Source organism: Amblyomma maculatum, unplaced genomic scaffold, assembly GCF_055883805.1.
Source record: "Amblyomma maculatum isolate TAMU_Amacu unplaced genomic scaffold, ASM5588380v1 scaffold_19, whole genome shotgun sequence".
Lineage (NCBI taxonomy): Eukaryota > Metazoa > Arthropoda > Arachnida > Ixodida > Ixodidae > Amblyomma > Amblyomma maculatum.
In genome coordinates, this window is record NW_028146744.1 from 8,790,940 (window position 1) to 8,809,050 (window position 18,111).

General features: G+C 46.4%; 1 protein-coding gene across 1 annotated transcript in view; it reads right to left on the bottom strand.

The window, feature by feature from the left end:
* Nucleotides 1-251: 251 nt before the first annotated feature.
* LOC146171643 (mitochondrial-processing peptidase subunit alpha) overlaps nt 252-18,111 on the bottom strand; it is a 167,136-nt gene continuing 149,276 nt past the window's right edge. The window contains exon 13 of the mRNA XM_084586384.1: nt 252-943. Coding sequence (XP_084442510.1) covers nt 768-943 — 176 coding nt within the window. The 3' untranslated portion in view covers nt 252-767. The remainder of the gene's footprint in view (nt 944-18,111) is intronic.

Sequence of the window (18,111 nt, forward strand, 5' to 3'; positions counted from 1 at the left end):
TGGAAAATCGAACCTGCAAACTTGTGGCGAGCAATGCAGGGTGACTGCAGAGGGTGTGGCAGTACACTGGAACACGTTTTGCACGAAAGGTCTCTTACAAAGCAACAGATTCCAGCCTTTGGTCAATCTTGGGTAGTAGCACAAGGCAAGGTTCAGTGCCTGCTGGAAACCCAGTGCAATTGTGCACCAAAGATGCTCCTACTACAAGAACTGATGACGCACCATGCACAGAAGCAGGACAGCCTGAGACATTGAAGTTGAAATATTTTAGTACTTGATAACAAATACGGCCATTATTCCTTAATCTGGCTGCACAATTATCGAACAAATGCTGTGAAAACTTGGTGCAAATAGACAAAAATTGAGAGGGCCTTATGGATACAAAGTGGTCAAGAGCACTATTGGAACTCATGCTAGCACGTCCTAAAGTGTACAATGCTGCAGCCCTCCTCACGTCCATGCGATATGATGAGGCACGTACGCGTCAAACTGACACCGAGAAGCCACGCACGCGATCGCCTCGAGTAATTCTGCACCGTATACATATGCGCGTCGCATCTCTCCGTGCATGCGCGCAAAGTGACGATTGAATCGACACACAAGGCTGCTGACTGGCCTCCTAAGCCTGGGTGCAGTTCCTTGTGGAGGCATTGTCAGCAGCTTCTGAGAGGTCAACATGTGATGACATCTTTAATGATCCTGATGTCTGGTTCCGGTGTGCCCCAAAGGTCCGCACATTGAAGGCCGGCTTGGGTGGATGTGTGCGATCAGCGCCCAAAGAGTGAGAAGCGACGTGGGGGCAGCATGCCGTCCTTGCTGAGCAGGCCTGCCTCGATGTCCTCGAGTGGGGGCAGGCCCCGCAGGCTGCCCAGGGCCGCCACTGATGCCCGTGACCTGAGCATCCGCTGCACCACGCGTTGCACATCCTCTGCCTTGATTTTGCCTGCAGTGCATGCGCTCATTTGTACGCTAGCCAACACAGCAAATGGGCCCTCGTATTAAAAGGTATGAAACAACACCCCTTCCACTGTTAGCCCACACATCTCCCAAAGCACATCTGCTCTTTGGGTTTGACACAACAGAACATCGCTAATGCAACAGCTCAAGGTAATAGATGATAACATGCATCAAATTACTAAGGTTCCACAAATAGAGCTCTTACCATGCGTATCCTTTCAATCAACATTTGCCTAACAAATTGGATCCTGCCTTACTTGAACAAAGGATACGAACGGTGGAAGGCAGTCTGACACACTGCTTTTCCACAGCGTCTTTTGTATGCTTTAGAATGGTGATGGCATGGCGCAGGTGCATCTTCCAACTGACTGTGATTTGAATCAATGATTTCAATTTGAGAATTCATCACAGCCACCAAAGAAAAGCAGTAAAAACTCACTGCTATATTTGTTGTCCATGCAATCAAAATCTCCCAGAGTTACACTATTTTTCACCCAGAGAATGCACTCTCGAATAAAAAATACTTCCCGGCAACTACGTCACATTGGCACCTGACTGAAGCCTAGGCGCCAGATACATAGACAAGCATCATGTTTGTTAAGAGACGTGGCATTGTGGTCAGCGGCGATGAGGGGGTGCAGGCAAAAATGCAGCACGCGCCAAGCGATGCTGGTGTTGAACTTATGCCTACATGGACATCCTTAATAATGTTCTCTTTTTGCTCTCTTGACTTTAGGAGAGCAGCATAAGTGCATATAGAGACGTTTTCCTCAAGCTTCATGTGAAAATTATGTTCACCATACTTGGCTAGGTATTTAAAATCAGCTTTTAAAATTTCTATTCAGGTGCAGTCTTACTGTGCTTATTTTCCACCTTTCATAGCCAGTGTCACTTTGGGAGACTAATACAGGCGATTTTAGAAGAAGTACCAATCAAGACAAGCAGCGAGAGTATTCAAACAAACACTGACTTGAAATCGCATATCTCAAAACACTGCATCAGTCCAGATTTTCTGCAGAGCTGAGCAGTTCCCCACAGGCGCTATGCATTTAGGCACAGTCGAACCTCGATGTAACGAAGTCCTACTTGCAGCTGAAAATTTGGTTAAATCACGATTTTCGTTATGTCGAGATTCATATGTTTTAGCTGCCCAAATGAAGTAACAGGTTCGTGGAACACTGCTGGGAACTTCCAAATTACGAATTCAGGAAAGAACAGATATGTGCCGTGCAACACGGGCATTGTGTAAAAAATACCCGTATCGCGTGGGAAAATTTATTATGGGCAGACTGGAAGGTGTCTCAATGTCCACCTGAGAGAGCACGAGACGTCGCTGGGGGCCTCTGTTGCTTCATCAAATCTTGTTCTACATTGCCGTGGATGCAGCAAAGAAAACGATAGCGTGTGTGTTCCTGATTTGGGGCGTGCCAACATTGTCTTCAGGCACAGGAATCAGATGCGCCGGGAAATAGCAGAGGCGTATTTGATCGCCACATCGCGCACCTCGTGCGTTGCGAAACCTTCGGTGTCGTTGCACCAGGTAGAACTGAACTATCTTGAGAGTACTGCTGCAGTGCAGTGAGGCTAATGCGCTAGTGTGGTTTGGTTTGCTGTTTGTGTTGTTTTTGTTGTGTTTCATGCTTTGTGCGCCTGCGCGTGCTGGGTTTGAAGCTTTTATAAGCACGAGTATTTCCTAATAAAATTTCAATTGATAGTCAACGTTTGTTCGCTTGCGTGTTTCTTCCCCTGTCTTCGTTTTTCGCGCTGTACATAATGTTCAGAAAATAAGCAAGAAATTCTAGCAATAATAGCCCTAACAAGGCACCGGATGTTATTTTGTATATTAGAAGCACATATTAAAGGGAGAGAACACTGGCCAAAATATGTTGAAAATATGGCGGAGATGAAAAGACCTTGCCTCATATAGTACAGATCGAGCACAACAATATCAAAGAAAAGAGGCTTTACAATTTTAATTTGCCATTGAAAATCACAAAAATAACTGAGGCGCTATCCAGCAGAGAAACCCAATTATACCCCTGTCACACAGGCACTTGTAAGGCCTTGAGAATTAAGGTTCTTTGCTCCAAAGGCGGTTGACGCGCAGCTACACGGCAAAGTCGTGGGCCCTTTGCGATAAAGGCCCGTAGCGGGAAAGGCGGTCGTTAGCGGCCTTCAGCTTCGTAAAGGAGCGGCCCAAACATGAACGCCACGGAGCGGACAAAAAAAAAACAGAGAAAGAAAAAAGCTGACACAAATATAACTTTTAATATTATATTTAAGCCTAATTGACACACACTACTTAAAGCTGACCCACATAGAGCAATTTTCCCGCGGCAAACCTCGCGAACAGCCGCCCGGCGCCCGTTCGCCGCTGACCAAGGAGTCATGCGCGCCGGCGATACGAAAAAAACTCATAAAATGTGCTAAATTTTGTTGTTGCCATAAATAATAAGTCGAATGTCAAAACCGAGTCCTTCTTGAGGATCACTGAGCCTTGCAAGCAAGTTTCTGCTCACAGCCGGCTGCCACCGTTGCGGCGCGGCTGCTGCGGCCCGCCTGCACGCTAGCTCCGTTAAAAAGTGAAGCCGAAATTAATCATAATTTGCTTTTATTACTAGAGATGGGACTGAGAGTTAGGCAGTTCTATGAGTAGACCATTTACTATAGCACGAAGGAATTTCATAGCGCTGTTTCATGTGCCATCGATGCGAAACAAAACAGGCCTAGCAACGACTAGGGAGCAGCGCTCGGCCAGAGCACTGTTGTCCACCGCGCTAGCGGCCTGCACAGCTTTGGTAAGGTCGCGTCATAAGGGGCTGTAAGTGTTGCGATTTTGCCTACTTTGATGATGGAGACGAAACGGGACCTTTTGCGACGTTCCGCTCAACAACACTCGCTCAAACTCTGCTGCAAAGCGAAGCGCCTGCAGTACGCTGTTGTTGCGGCGTCGGGCGTACTCGAAGGCTGTATGCAAGCGCTGTCGGGCGCCATTTTAGACGCTGCCTATTTTATGTGTTGCTCTTGAAATGTCATTTAGTGTGAAAAGTGCATTGTTGAAGCGGACCAGCTCGTGCGTTTTCTCACTCGGGCGCCGACGCCGCCAGTTTTTCGCTGCATGTGGTACGGCACGACGACAGTGCGTCAGCGTTCTGCCGCACCGCATGAAGTTCGCAAAGTTCACTCCATGGGGTGGCCTTTTAGGCGGTAATTTCGCATTTCAATGAACTTTAAAAATCTCCGAGTGTTGATAGAAGAGTTCGAACGTTTCAGCAGCCGCATCGACATATGATGTCTCCTTGCGATTTCGCACTTTGCTTTCACGTCCTGGGTCTCATCGCTCATGGTTGTAACACGCACGTTGATTACGTTGATCGAACACACCCTATAAAAATTTATTCAAAATTCGCACAAGTAAAGCGTGCTTCACACGCGAGCACGCGAAACCAGGCGGAACGACGAGTACGTGTCTACCGTGGTCAGAATGGAAAGGAAAACAGAAAGTCTTGTCACTAAACATCCGCTTCAAACCTTCATCAAACCTTCAGAATCTTTTTATATTAATGAGTCAAGCGCAGCGGTTGACAGCCGTTGTGATTGTCACTCGACAGATGACGCTCACGGAGAATACTTGAATTATCATCATCATCGCCATCAATCTCCTTTGCACTTGCCGTTTAGCTGCGCTGCTTCTCCTTTTTAGTTTTACTCCTTTAATGCAATACAGCTCCTTTGCAGTAAAGACCTTGGAGAAGTGCCGTGTGACTGGGGTATTACTTTGGGTGTAGTACCCACGTGACTACATGTCAACAAAATATAGCTGATTTTCGCAAGTGCACAGTTTTTCTTCTAGGAGTGCTTGCCATAATTCACTGTATTTTGCACTCTCTCCACTGCGTCCTTAAAATAAAAACCACCCCTCCCTTCGCACCGAGAAAGGCATGCTTTCAGGTTTTGCCACTAGATGGCACCACAGTGTTTGGAACTGCATAAATGAAGCGATGATAGTACCCAGTAAAACTTTCGTCGATGAGGCCTACGTTATTGTAACAGCCTTGAGTGTGAAACTGAAAAGAATGTTACTCTAAGCAAAAAATGTAGAATTACTGCCTGACGAGCGAAATTTAATTTGTTTTTGGTAAGCTTTGTCGACCATCAGTTGTCATCGCGGTCGCTGCTCACGGTTTCCAGCATCGGAAAACATAAAAACAGGCACATGCACTGATCGAAAAATTCTCTGAAGACATTTCTACACCGTTTCTACCAAAACCATTATGGAATGGAACATTTTAGAAATCAATCTTCCCACTGCACCGAAAAAAAATGTGACACCTAAATTCCAGTGTTCTGTCCCTTTAAGTGATAGCAAACAGACGCGAACGTGTAATTTTTCTCTGCATACACAAAGAGTGAGTGCAGTGCCTAGTACTCAAAGCCGCCACAAGATGTCGCCACTGATATCATACAATGTTTACAAACGGAAACGAGAGGCAATAGAGTTAATACGAATCTTTAGATCAGCTGATCTAGGGACTTTAACGGGAACGCTATTGTAATATAGTATGTCCCCATCGCCCACGCCAGTGCGGCTACATTGGCCTCAGCAATCTTTTGCTCAGGCTTCACATAGGCTTACCATATTTACTTGCTTAAGAGCCCACCTAACACTTTTGCCACAAAATTAAAAAAAAAAGTAAAAAAAGCACTAGTCGTTAGCGCGCCCCTCCGTTTCGCGCTGTCGCAGTGCAGTGTGTTTCCTGGCAGCGTGCCAAGGTGCTGCGCAGGCAGCGACATCACAATGTCTCTTGGCGTTAGCACTAGTGGTAGTGGGAGGGGGGGGGGGCACCTGCCAGAGTGCCAGGGGTGGCTTGCTGGGCTCGTCCCGTTGCGCAAGCCTTGTTTTCAGTATGTTTGCGTTATCAAAGAGTGACTATGGTGTGCACCGTCCCCTGCCACAAAATCACTGGAACGTGTGATAGCAGCAAGCGCCTTTTGAAGCGAAAGATGCTAAAAGCCGGCGTCATGATCGTGGCTGACCACATACTTTCTTTGATTGATGGCTGAGATGGACAAAAAAAAAAAATCCCAACTTTACACGCGTAATGAACCCTCCCCTCAAACTCACGTCAATTTTTCTTAAAAAAAGAAAAAGTGGGTTTTTTAAGCGAGTAAGTATGGTATCTCCGGTAAGCGCTTCATCGTTCTGACTGGCAGTGACGTGATGGCATGACGCGTCCTAAAACTTCTGCGCCGCTGGTTTTGTATGCACACGACGGATGGCACAACGGTACACCCGTCATCATCATTTTGTTTCGCCCGCAGATTCCAGACTGCCGGCAAAATTGGTGCGTAAAGGGCAGATGTAAAATGCGGTGTGCCAGGGCTGAAGTTTTAGTTCTCCTTTGATTGGCAATGTTTTCACCCACCTTGCCAATCAAATGAGAACTAAAACTTCAGCCCTGACACTTTGCATTTTGCATGGTACATGCATGCGATGCGTGAGGACTTCGTTAAATAAAAAGTGCGGCATAAAATTACTTTGTTAAATCGCGAGAAAATAAATACAAGCACAAGAATACTGAATTGGGCGAGTTGGTGCATTTGCATTTTAAGAAACGTAGCGCAAAGAAGACAAGGACAAAATGAGGGATACACACACGAGCGCTTATAACTGATTTTTTATTAGAGAATATATAGGGTACAAAAATTATCAAAGACATGAAATAAAGGAGGTGAATTGACAAAAATGTGGAAAAAGTCTGCAAAGATACACAAAACACGTGAAAAAACTACTTGATAACTGATTCAAGGTATGTAATCTCTACTTTTGTTCAGTTAATGGATGCTTCGCTAACACACTAATCCCCTCCTTTCGTGATATGATATGCCTCTATAATTTCTCTTGTACGTTGATTGCGCAATGTGCCAAACACGATAGTTTTATCGAAAATGGGGTGGCATTTACATTTCAAGCAATGTTTAAGCAAATTGTCTTGTGCTGTTGGGGTTAAAGAATTTCTATGTTCAAAGAGCCGGACATTCAAACAACGGCCAGTCTGCCCTATGTATTATTTTTCACAAGAATGAGGAATTTTGCAAATTAAAGTAAAACCTCGTTTATCCGGATCTCGTTAACTCGAAAATTCGGTTAAGTCGGACTCGCGGCGCGGTCCCGGCAAAACTGTGTATAGTTCAGTGGTGTGAAATGCTCGTTAGCTCGGAGGCATTTAGCCGCGCACCGGTTAACTCGGACAACTCACGAAGGCTATCGCAACTTCCAGTGAGCCGCGCGATACTCGGCGGTTCGGAGGCACACACTCCTTGCCGTAACCGACGACGTGGCAAGAGACTGCAGGAGAGTTGGAGAAACCGAAACCGAACAAGAGCTGCATGAGGAGCTCGAAAATGACAATGATGATAGTGAATGAGCGAGCAGTGGCTAGGTGGCGCCAGCCACCACCCGATGCATGGGTTTGGGGCTTTGGGCCGCTGGACCATCCAGCATCTACTGAAAGCTGCAAGGACGACGGGACGGTTTGTTCTACCGCTCAATGCCACATGTGCTACGCCTATGCTACAGTGCCCCTACGCTGCTTCATTCTTAGTGTTGTGGGTGCACGTTGCGTTCGTCGACTGTGCTTGTACGTTGTGCCGTCGCCGTCGTTCTTCATAGTGATGGCGACCGCGACCCCAGCGAAACGACCACAGCAGCCAGCAAATGATTTAGAAAGAAAAGTAAAGATATTGAAGGAGCTGAACGAAGGCATTTCTCGGCAAGAGGTAATGAAAAAGTATGGCGTCAAGAGAAGCACGTTAAGCGACTACGTGAAAAACAAAGAAACAATTTTCGAAGCGTTTGACAGCGGCAAATTCATTGGGAAGAGAAAAAGGCTAAGGACGGCTGCGCACCCGAAACTGGAAGAAGCACTGCTACAGTGGATTACATATATGCATGACGGACAGCTTCCTTTGAGCGGCCCACTGATCTGTAGCTGACAGGTACGCACAGAAAATGAACATTGAATCTTTCAGTGCGCCTGAAGGATGGTTCGCCCGCTTCAAAGAAAGGCCCGGATTGGTCATTCGAAACGTGTGTGGGGAGAAGGCAGCGGTGGATGAACATCGCATTGCTGACTGGAAGACAACCAAGCTTCTCCAGTACCTGGCTCGTTACGAACCTGCCAACGTCTTCAATGCCAACGAAACGGTACTGTTTTTCAAAGCCTTGCCAGACAAAAGAATCACCTTTAAGGGTGACCCGTGCGTTGGAGGGAAGAGGAGCAAGGAAAGGGTCACTGTGCTTCTCGCTTCAAATATGTCGGGCACGGAGCACCTGCCACTACTTGTCATCGGGAAGGCAAAAAACCCAAGGTGTTATAAGAACATTCCCCGTTTGCCTGTGAAGTATCGAGCCTGGATGACCTCAGATATTTTCCAAGCTTGGCAGCGGCAGCTCGACTGCCGCTTCTCCGCTAACAAGCGCAAGGTTTTACTTGTAGTGGACAACTGCAGCGCGCACACCCGAGTGACAGGGCTGGAGTGCATCGAGCTCGTATTCTTTCCTCCGAACACGATGGCTGCTCTGCAACCGCTGGAACAGGGCATAATTCAGCACATAAATGCAGATACAGGAAGCATGTGCTAGAACGGATGCTGCTGTGCAAGGAGGCAGGGCGAGAATGTTACCTAAACCACCTCAGTGCAATTCACATTTTAGTGCAAGTTTGGAACGACACGCCGGCCGAGGTCATAGCCAACTCCATCAGGCACAGCGGGTCTGTCCGCCCTGATGACTGTGACGTTCCTTCAGAGGTGACTGCAGAGGATACCCCAGAGCCCACTGAAAATATGGACAACGAAGAGGTGGATGACAGGCGCTTTGAATTTCTCCTACCTAGTGGTGTCCAGCTTGCCGACTACGTAGCAATAGACGATGATGCTGCTGTTGCTGGCCTGCTGACTGACGACGACATATTGTCGGAAGTGCTCGACGGGGACGAAAATCATTCCGATGAAGACGATCGCAACCCGTCGTCGCGACGTCGCACCATGCAGGAGGCCGCGGAGGCCCTCGCTATACTAGAGGAATTTTGTGTGGAGTGTCGCAACAGTGAGCGTGCGCACCACCACCTGATGGGGTTGAAGGAAATCGTTCTCGCGCAAATTCCGGCGACTAGGCAAACAAAAATAACGCCATTTTTCATGCAATAAAGGTATGTTTATGCTCCGTACATTTTTCTTGTTGTTTTCATGGTCCAATCAATAATCCGGAATTCGGTTAACTCGGACATTTTTTCCGGTCCCTTGAGATCTGGATTAACGAGCTTTTACTGTACCTGCGTTCTGTTCTGCACAGTACATACCTAGATTTATGGTTAACATAGCAGCGGTGCTCACTTTCTTCTAACCAAAGCACACACACCTGACAATTTCGTGGGGGCTGACATTACTGTGCCTACATCATATTAATTGGCGGCATTCCGCAACCCATGTGAAAAAACCACTGGTTTCTTTTTATTGCTGCACAACTTTCAGACTTTTTCGTGTCCTTTCCCGTCACCCAAAGCAGGAGTTTATCACATCTGCTACTGATTAACGGGAGCAGATAACCAGAATTACTCAATCTGTTGACTTGATCTAGAAAACTTTTACTAATTCTATGCTCACAAGATTTAATTAAAGCAGAGCGCAAACAAGACGAGACAATTGCATTTTTCACCACTTTGGAATGCCCAGAGCGAAAATGAAGTAAAGGCTTAGATGATCTAGGCTGATAACCCCAACACACATGCTCATTCCCAAAATGAAGAGATAAGTCAAGAAATCGGAGAATATCATCATTGGGCAATTCAAAAGTAAGCAGCGCGAACACGAAGACAAGGGAAAAGAAACAAGAAAGCCACAGTACATGCGCTGACTGTGGCTTTCTTGTTTCTTGTCCCTTGTCTTCGTGTTCGCGCTGTTTATATTAATAATGAATAAGTACCAACTCGCCCAACAAAGTATCTTGGTAAATCAAAAGTAAAGTTCAAACCATGACCACTTTCTTTGAAAACCTTTAAAATATTAACGACAGAATGATTGGACTGATTGGAAGGGAGAAGAACTAAATAATCATGAACGTAACGGAAAATATTCAATGAAAGACCATCTAGATTCTTCTGAATAGCTTTGTCTATTTGGCCAAGAAAAATGTCTGAAAGAGCTGGCGCTACACGCAAACCGATGCAAACGCCAGATTTTTGTAAGTATAAAGAACCCTTCCACCCAACAAAAGTTGACTTAAGGTAAAAAGAAACTAATTCTAAAGAAACTAATTCTAAAAAAGATTGTACAGGAATGCCACAATGAACGATGAACCGTGCTTCATCATTAAAGTCAGAAATGCACGCCCTAACATTTTGCAGAAGGGCATTGTGGGGGATGTCATAATAAAGATTTTCTACATCTATGCTGGAAGCCTGCAGCCCCTCCATGTTAGATATCTGTAGATGCTGGACGATTTTGTTTCAATTGGGAATTAGGAAAGGGTCATCGATTGCTAAAGCTGAAAGGCACCTGAGCAGGAAACCTGAAGTGACATGTTGCCACGAACCAGTTTCGGACACAATCGCGCAGAACGATGAGTCAGGCTTATGTGTTTTTACAGAGAAAAAGATGTCTAGGTGTAATGCCTTATACCCCAGTCACACGGTCATTTTCAAAGGCGATTGAGTTGATAGCCTTCGAGATTTTTAATCGCGATCGAACTCGAAGGAGTTGTGCCGCTGCTACACGGCAAAACTCGAAGGCTATTGAAATAGTTCTGGTGTTTGGCGCCAAACTTTCATGGCGCCACTATCGTTGCTTTCGGTTTTGCTTAAATAACTAAAATCTATCTATAAATGCAAAATAAGATGTAACTGTTACCTTTTTTAGTAACTGCAGGTGTTTAGTTGTTATTCAAAGATAAATGTTTTTTTTTTTTTTAACTCGCTGGCGTTTATACGGCTGTGGTTTTCATTGCATTTGCATTTCTCGGCGGAGCATGTTACAGGGGTAGAGAGTGCATAAATTATTTGCTTTAAAAAAGCGATGCTTTTTTTAAATTATTATGGATATTAATATTTTACCACGCAAATTAAATATATAAAATAACGCTTGTTCACGTTTTTGTATTGTAAACGCGCTGTGCACGTGTGTGTGTGACGCTTTTCGGGTCAGCGCTAGCAACCTTGCGCACGTTCGAGGGCCTTCGAGATCTCGATAGAGTTCTGGGCTGCTCCGCTGACTCGATAGACTATCGACTCAATGGTCATTGAAAACGCCCGTGTGGCAGCTTTCGAAGGCCTTCGAGTCGATAGGCAGTCGCTTCGAGGGCCTTCGAAATGCCCGTGTGACAGCGGTATTAGTCGCCTTAACTGCAGTTGAAAGACGATCCAGTTTCATTTCTTCGAGCAGGGATATCGCTCTTTGCTTGACCTTGGCTGTTTTTACAGAAACCAGGTGAAAATTGTCATGTACGGCAAAGCGGGCCTTTGTCAAAAACATGTGATCAGGGAGTACAACAAAGCCCTCCTTATCTGAAATAAGCACTCTCATTTTCGAAGAAGCCATGTAAAGCACCAAATCCCGGATTGGGGACTTTCATTTGTCAAGGTCGCATGTCTTAGCTACGACATCAACACACTCCTCGACACAACGAGCACGCACATCATCCCGGGTCCGAGCTGATATTGACCTCGCCAAAGCCAGCCGCAAAGCCAGCGCGTGTGGCAATGCCGAGAATTGCAACACAATTTTTTTTTATAAATGGTTTTACCACTAGGTTTAGTAGCACTCAGGGGAAGCCAACTTTACATATGCCTTGGAGCTGTGAGGGAAAGCATGCAGTGCCTAGGAAAAAAAAAAGTAAAGCTGTCTACAAGCATGAAAGATGGTGCGGTCCACTTGGAAAGTAAAAGAGTAAACGTGCAGCGAGAAATAGGGAAGGAAAGAAATTGCCGAACATTCGCAGCACTGTGCAGCACGAGGCAGGAGTGACAAGAACTGGAGGTGCGGCGTGCACGGTTTTTCCGCGCTTGACTGCCATGCACATTTCTCATCTGTTGCCTCTTAAAAGACAGGAACTGCGAAAGATGACATGGTGTTGATGCAAGGCTTTGGTTTTGACATGAAATTGAACTCTGTTGTATAGACCTTTCGTCGGGAGATATCAAAATGCCTCTCTGGACTGCAGAAATGCAGAAAAACCGGTCCCACTGTGGCTTCCGCCATGCTAGCGACGAGAGCAAAGTTATAGCAAAATTCAGTCCAGCGAGCACTATGGCACGCCCAACGACCAATGATTGAAAAGGAATATTTGTACCCATGTTGCCCTCATGCTTAAGAGGCACTTCCACAAATAAAAAATCTTAACCCTTTCGCTGTCACAAACGCACTGGTACGTTGTCGCTCCCCCCCAACCCCCCCTCCCCCAGTGTCACCGAAGTACCGGTACGTTCTCCATCGTGCGTTCAAAACTTCTTGCCTGAGCTCGAAGCTGGCGTGCTTGGACTGGCTGTGCCATCTGTCAAATCTTTCTATAAGTTCGTATTTTTGCCCCGCGCTGTGTTGGTGCATAATATTCAAGAATATGGAGTCACTGCGCCCACCCCCGCCACCTTCTTGGGTAGGGGGCGTGGTCACTACGCACGCGCTACTCTCTTGCGCTAAATGATCATGTGGCGCACGTGTGTGGTTACGGGTTCAAAGGTTGTTCTGCCATCTGCCGCAGGTTTGCAGGTTTTTATTTTTATTCTGTTAGTGTGTCTGCTACGAGCCTACGACGCGTAAAGTTTTGGGGCGCGCGCCATTGCCTCTCCAATAGGCCGACACATGACTCGATCGCTGTTTTTGATCTTTCGCCATGCCCTTGCTTGCGGCTAGCAGCAGCAAAGGAGGTTATTTTAGCGTCTTTCCATCTCCCTCTGTCATTTTGATTTCACAACGTGGCATTTCTCTCGGACTACCGAAAGTACGCCCTCCGTGTGTGCAGTTACTTTCGGATGGCTGACTGCGCGGGACCTTCGACTGCGGACTGAAGCGATGGCTCTTCTGATTATGAATACAAGCCGAGCTCGGATTCGGACTCTCAAGATGTATCGAGCAGTGTTTTTTTTTCGTATATTATTCTGATTTGAGACTGGCGGTAGGGAAAAACAGTCAGACGTTCCACCAGTGATGAAGGACGAGGTCAAGAAAGCATTAAAAACTATGAAAAGGGGGAAATCAGCTAGAGAGGATCAGATAACTACAGATTTGCTAAAGGACGGGGGGGATATAGTGCTAGAAAATCTGGCCACCCTATATACGCAGTGCCTGGTGTCATCGACGGTACCGGAACCATAGAAGAATGCAAACATTATCTTCATTCATAAGAAAGGGGACTCTAAGGACCTTAAAAATTACAGATCAATAAGCTTACTGTCTGTTACGTATAAGGTATTTACTAAGGTAATCGCTAATAGAATCACGACAACCTTAGACTGCAATCAAGCAAAGGATCAAGCAGGTTTTTGGAAACTGTACTCTACTATTGATCATATCCATACCACCAACCAGGTGATAGAAAAATGCTCGGAATATAACCAGCCCTTATACATAGCATTCATTGATTACGAAAAAGCATTTGACTCAGTTGAACCTTCGGCGGTGATGAAGGCATTGCAAAATCAGGGGGTAGACGCGCCGTACGTGAAAGTGCTGGAAGATATATATAGGGACTGCACAGCAACCATAGTTCTGCATAAAGAAAGTAACAAAATTCCCATAAAGAAAGGTGTTAGGCAAGGAGACACGATCTCCCCAGTACTATTCACAGCTTGCTTAGAGGAAGTATTTAGAGACTTGGAATGGGAGCAGTTAGGGATAAGGGTAGATGGAGAATACCTCAGTAATCTGCAATTCGCTGATGACATTGCCTTGCTAAGTAATTCGGGGGATGAACTGCAAATAATGATTGATGATCTAGACAGGAAAAGTAGAAAGGTAGGCTTAAAATCAATATGCAGAAGACTAAGGTAATGTTCAACAGCCTCGGGAAGGAACAGCAGTTTACGCTAGGTAGCGAGGCACTGGAAGTAGCAGGCGAATATGTCTACTTAGGACAGGTAGTAACTGCACATCCGGACCATGAAAAGGAAATAACAAGAAGGATAAGATTGGGATGGAGGGCATTTGGCAAGCACTCGCAGATTATGACTAGCAGCTTACCGGTATCGCTCAAGAGGAACGTATACAACAGTTGCATCTTACCTGTACTCACCTATGGGGCTGAAACGTGGAGGCTAACCAAGAGAGTTCTAGTTAAGTTGAGGAGAACCCAGAGGGCTATGGAACGAAAAATGGTAGCGGTAACATTAAGAGATAGGAAGCGTGCAGAGTGGGTCAGAGAAATAACTCAAGTTACCGACATTCTAGTGGAAATTAAGAAGAAGAAATGGGCATGGGCAGAACATGTAGTGCGAAGAGAGGATTATCGATGGTCGCTTAGGGTAACAAACTGGATTCCAAGGGAAGGAAAGCGTAGCAGGGGGAGGCAGAAAGTTAGGTGGGCGGGTGAGGTTAAGAAGTTCGCAGGGGTCAAGTGGATGCAGCTAGCACAGAACAGGGCTAATTGGAGAAATATGGAAGAGGCCTTCACCCTGCAGTGGGCATAGTCAGGCTGATGATGATGATGATCCTCATTTATCTCATTTATAGTCAGGCTGATTATGATGATGATGTTAATTAACAACGCCTGCAGAACACTGAACTGCACATATTCCGTTGACTATGTTATTTGCATCGCAATCATAATAAAAAATAAATCACTATGCTTGTTCCCTAAAACCCATCTGACACTGGGAGTGCGTCACAGCCAGAAACACCCAACAGCGAGGGTTAACTAAAAAAGTGGCACGAGGTGACAATAAGAGAAAGAGGTGCAAGATACTTTTTTTTGTTAAGCAATAAGACAAGAAGTTCAGTAAGCAAGCATTTAATTACCAGACAGCATCTTGATGAACACGTCACCACCAACTGATACAGTAAAGACATTTGCCGGCCCCAGTGACTTTACAATAAAGGGGTTCTGCTATACTGTGCAGCGATAAAATCTCTGTTTTGATACTTTGACATTAGTTCTAGCAATGGAGGGGGGGGGGGGGGGGGGGGCAACTTGGCAGAGTGCCAGTGGCTTTGACAGGAGTGCCCCCGGTAGCTTGCTCAGCCCATACGTTGGGTTGCACAAACATGGTTTTCAATATGTTCGCTTTATCACACTGCATTTGAAGCGGGCGTAGACCACTGGCGCAAAATCATTGCAACGTGTGATACAGTTGAACCCCTCTATAACGAAAGCCCTCAAGAACGAAATTCTCGCGACAACGAAAAATTCTGGCGCCCCCGGCGAACTCCCATAGGGTTCAATGCATTTGTCCCCTCTCAACAGCGAAGGGTTTTTAAAAAGCAGTCCCGCATTAACGAAAGTTTGAGGTAGTGATCTGCAACATTTTTTCGGCACATCAGCCAGTCGGGAACATAGAATGGGCGAAACTGCAGCAGCACACTCATCCGACAAGTCGAGCCCGTTCATTTCACCTGCCAACAAGCACCGGCGCAGCCATTTTTGTTTACTTTCGGTTGGTTCGGTAATGATGATGATAGCAAAGCATTTTTTTTTTTTTTTTTTTTGCCCGCTGAAAGCGGCTTTTTGCTAGCCTGTCTGTTGGCGACTACGCATGTATGTGACGTTTCACGCCACGTGACGACACCGCCGGCCAACCGGGGAAGAGCAAGGAACCTCCTTTTTTTTTCTTTTCGCTAGTGCGCCGACCACGCGACCACGCTATCTCGTCGATCTCGCCATCCGCCTTGTGCCGCTCGCGACTTGCCTGTGTACAGTGTTTTTTGTTGTTTTTTTTTTTTACTGTTGGAAACATGCCGCCTCCTGTAAAGAAGCACAAGTTTTTGACGCTGCAGGAAAAGGCTGCAATTATCGCCGAAGCTGAAAAAGGCAGGAAGAAGACTGATATTGCGGAGGAGTTCGGTATCCCGTGCAGCTCGCTTTCTACGATTCTGAAATCAAGGAATGGCATCATGGCGGCACTCCAGAACGGCGCGCGCGCTCAGAACAAGACTTTGGCAGCGCCGGTCTACGAAGACGTGGACAAAGCCGTATTTCAGTGGTTCCTGGACAAGAGAGCGAACAAGGTGCCTTTGTCCGGAAGCCTCCTGCAGCAAAAGGCAATTGACTACGCGTGCATTCTGGGGCACAACAACTTTAAGGCGAGTGCCGGATGGCTAAGTCGATTTAAAGCGCGGCACTGCATCGTCGCCAAAGTGTTGTCGGGGGAGTGTGCGAGCGTAGACGCTGAAGCAGCATCTTCCTGGATGGAGAAAAGTTACGAAGGCATAATGGACGAGTACGAGCCCTCCGAAATTTATAATGCGGACGAAACGGGCTTCTTCTATGAAATGTTGCCTTCAAAAACGCTAGACCTGAAAGGAAAAAAATGCCATGGCGGCAAGCTGAGCAAAAAGTGGGTCACCATTCTTTTATGCTCAAACATGGATGGATCTGACAAGCGTCCCCTCCTCGTGATCGGCCGGAGCAAGACTCCACGGTGTTTTAAACGTAACCGAAAGCTTCCGGTCCAGTACACTGCAAACCAAAAAGCGTGGATGACGCGCGCAATATTCACAAGCTGGCTGGAAGCCTTTGATACGGACATGCGAAAGCAGGGCAGATCTGTCTGCCTTTTTTTGGACAACTGCAGTGCGCACCACATTGAAGACGTTGCCCTGACGAGCATCCGCTTGATTTTTTTTCCCCGCGAACTGCACATCCGTTATCCAGCCTCTTGATCAGGGGGTTATCAAAAGTGTGAAGTCTGCGTACTGAAGAAGGCTCATACAGCGGATGTTGCTAAACATCGAAATGAAGCGACCGACGGAAATTGACCTCTTCATGGCGCTGGAGATGCTTGCCGGCGCGTGGATTGCTACTTCGGCCACGCTTGTCCAGAACTGCTTCAGGCACGCCGGTTTCGCAGCTGGTCAGCACGCCTTGGCAGAACCGGAAGCTGCAAGCGGTGACGATCTGCAGCCACTAACCGAAGCATGGAACGCGCTTCGCAGTGTAGATACAATGGTGCCAGAGGCTGTTGAACTGGAGGACTTTTTGTGTGCGGACGCCGACTTGATCGTGCACGAGGAATTCAGCGACGCTATTATCGACAGTGTGCGCAAAGGAAATGAGGCGAGTGACGATGAAGATAGCGAAAACCAAGCACAAGGTAAGCAAGTAAGCTCGCGTGATGTGCTTGATGCATTCGATGTGATCCGGACTTTTCTCGGCGACCACGACGACGACGAAGCTATGCATAGCTTATCAAGCTGCGAAGCCAGAGTCGTCAAGCTCCTGCACAGCAATGTCAAGCAGAGCAAAATAAGCGACTTTTTTAATTAAATCTTGGTTCTGGTAGGTAATGGGTGCGCTTATTTGTTCATTTTCGCGACAGCGAAATTCTCGCGACAACGAAAAGGTTTTCCTTCCCCGGCGGTTTCGTTATTGCGGGGTTCGACTGTAGCAGCAAACGCCTTTTGAAAGGAATAATGCTGAAAGCTGATGCCATGATTGCAGCTGGTCGCGTGCTTCCGTTATGACTGATGGGTGGAAGGATGGACTCACAAAAAAAAATCCAAGTTTTTCCCACAAAATGAACACTGCGCCAAGCTGACATCAATTTTTCTTTAACAAAGGAGGGTTCATTACACGAGCAAATATGGTATATCGAGAAAAAATAAAAAACATGAAGTTCAGCAGAAGCAAGAAACTGAATAGAAATAAGTTTGTTGCATTGAAGTTCAAATGTATTACATCTAAACTTGTCACATTAAGAGTATGAAAAAATGAGAACGGGCTGCAGGCACTTGATTTAGCCCTATTTGTTGAGCAACTGATGGGCAGCCATGAGGATCAAGTACCGCAAATGAACTGATCAGGTTTTAATGCAGATGTGCTATGCCAGGCAAAGAGGCAATCTGTCACCGACGAGGCTGCTGCACTCCACAGCCGGTGCCCATTGCTTTTACCTCTATTTTACTACAAGAGACTTGTGGAGACTGATGCTGTTCTTTTTCTTGTGCTGC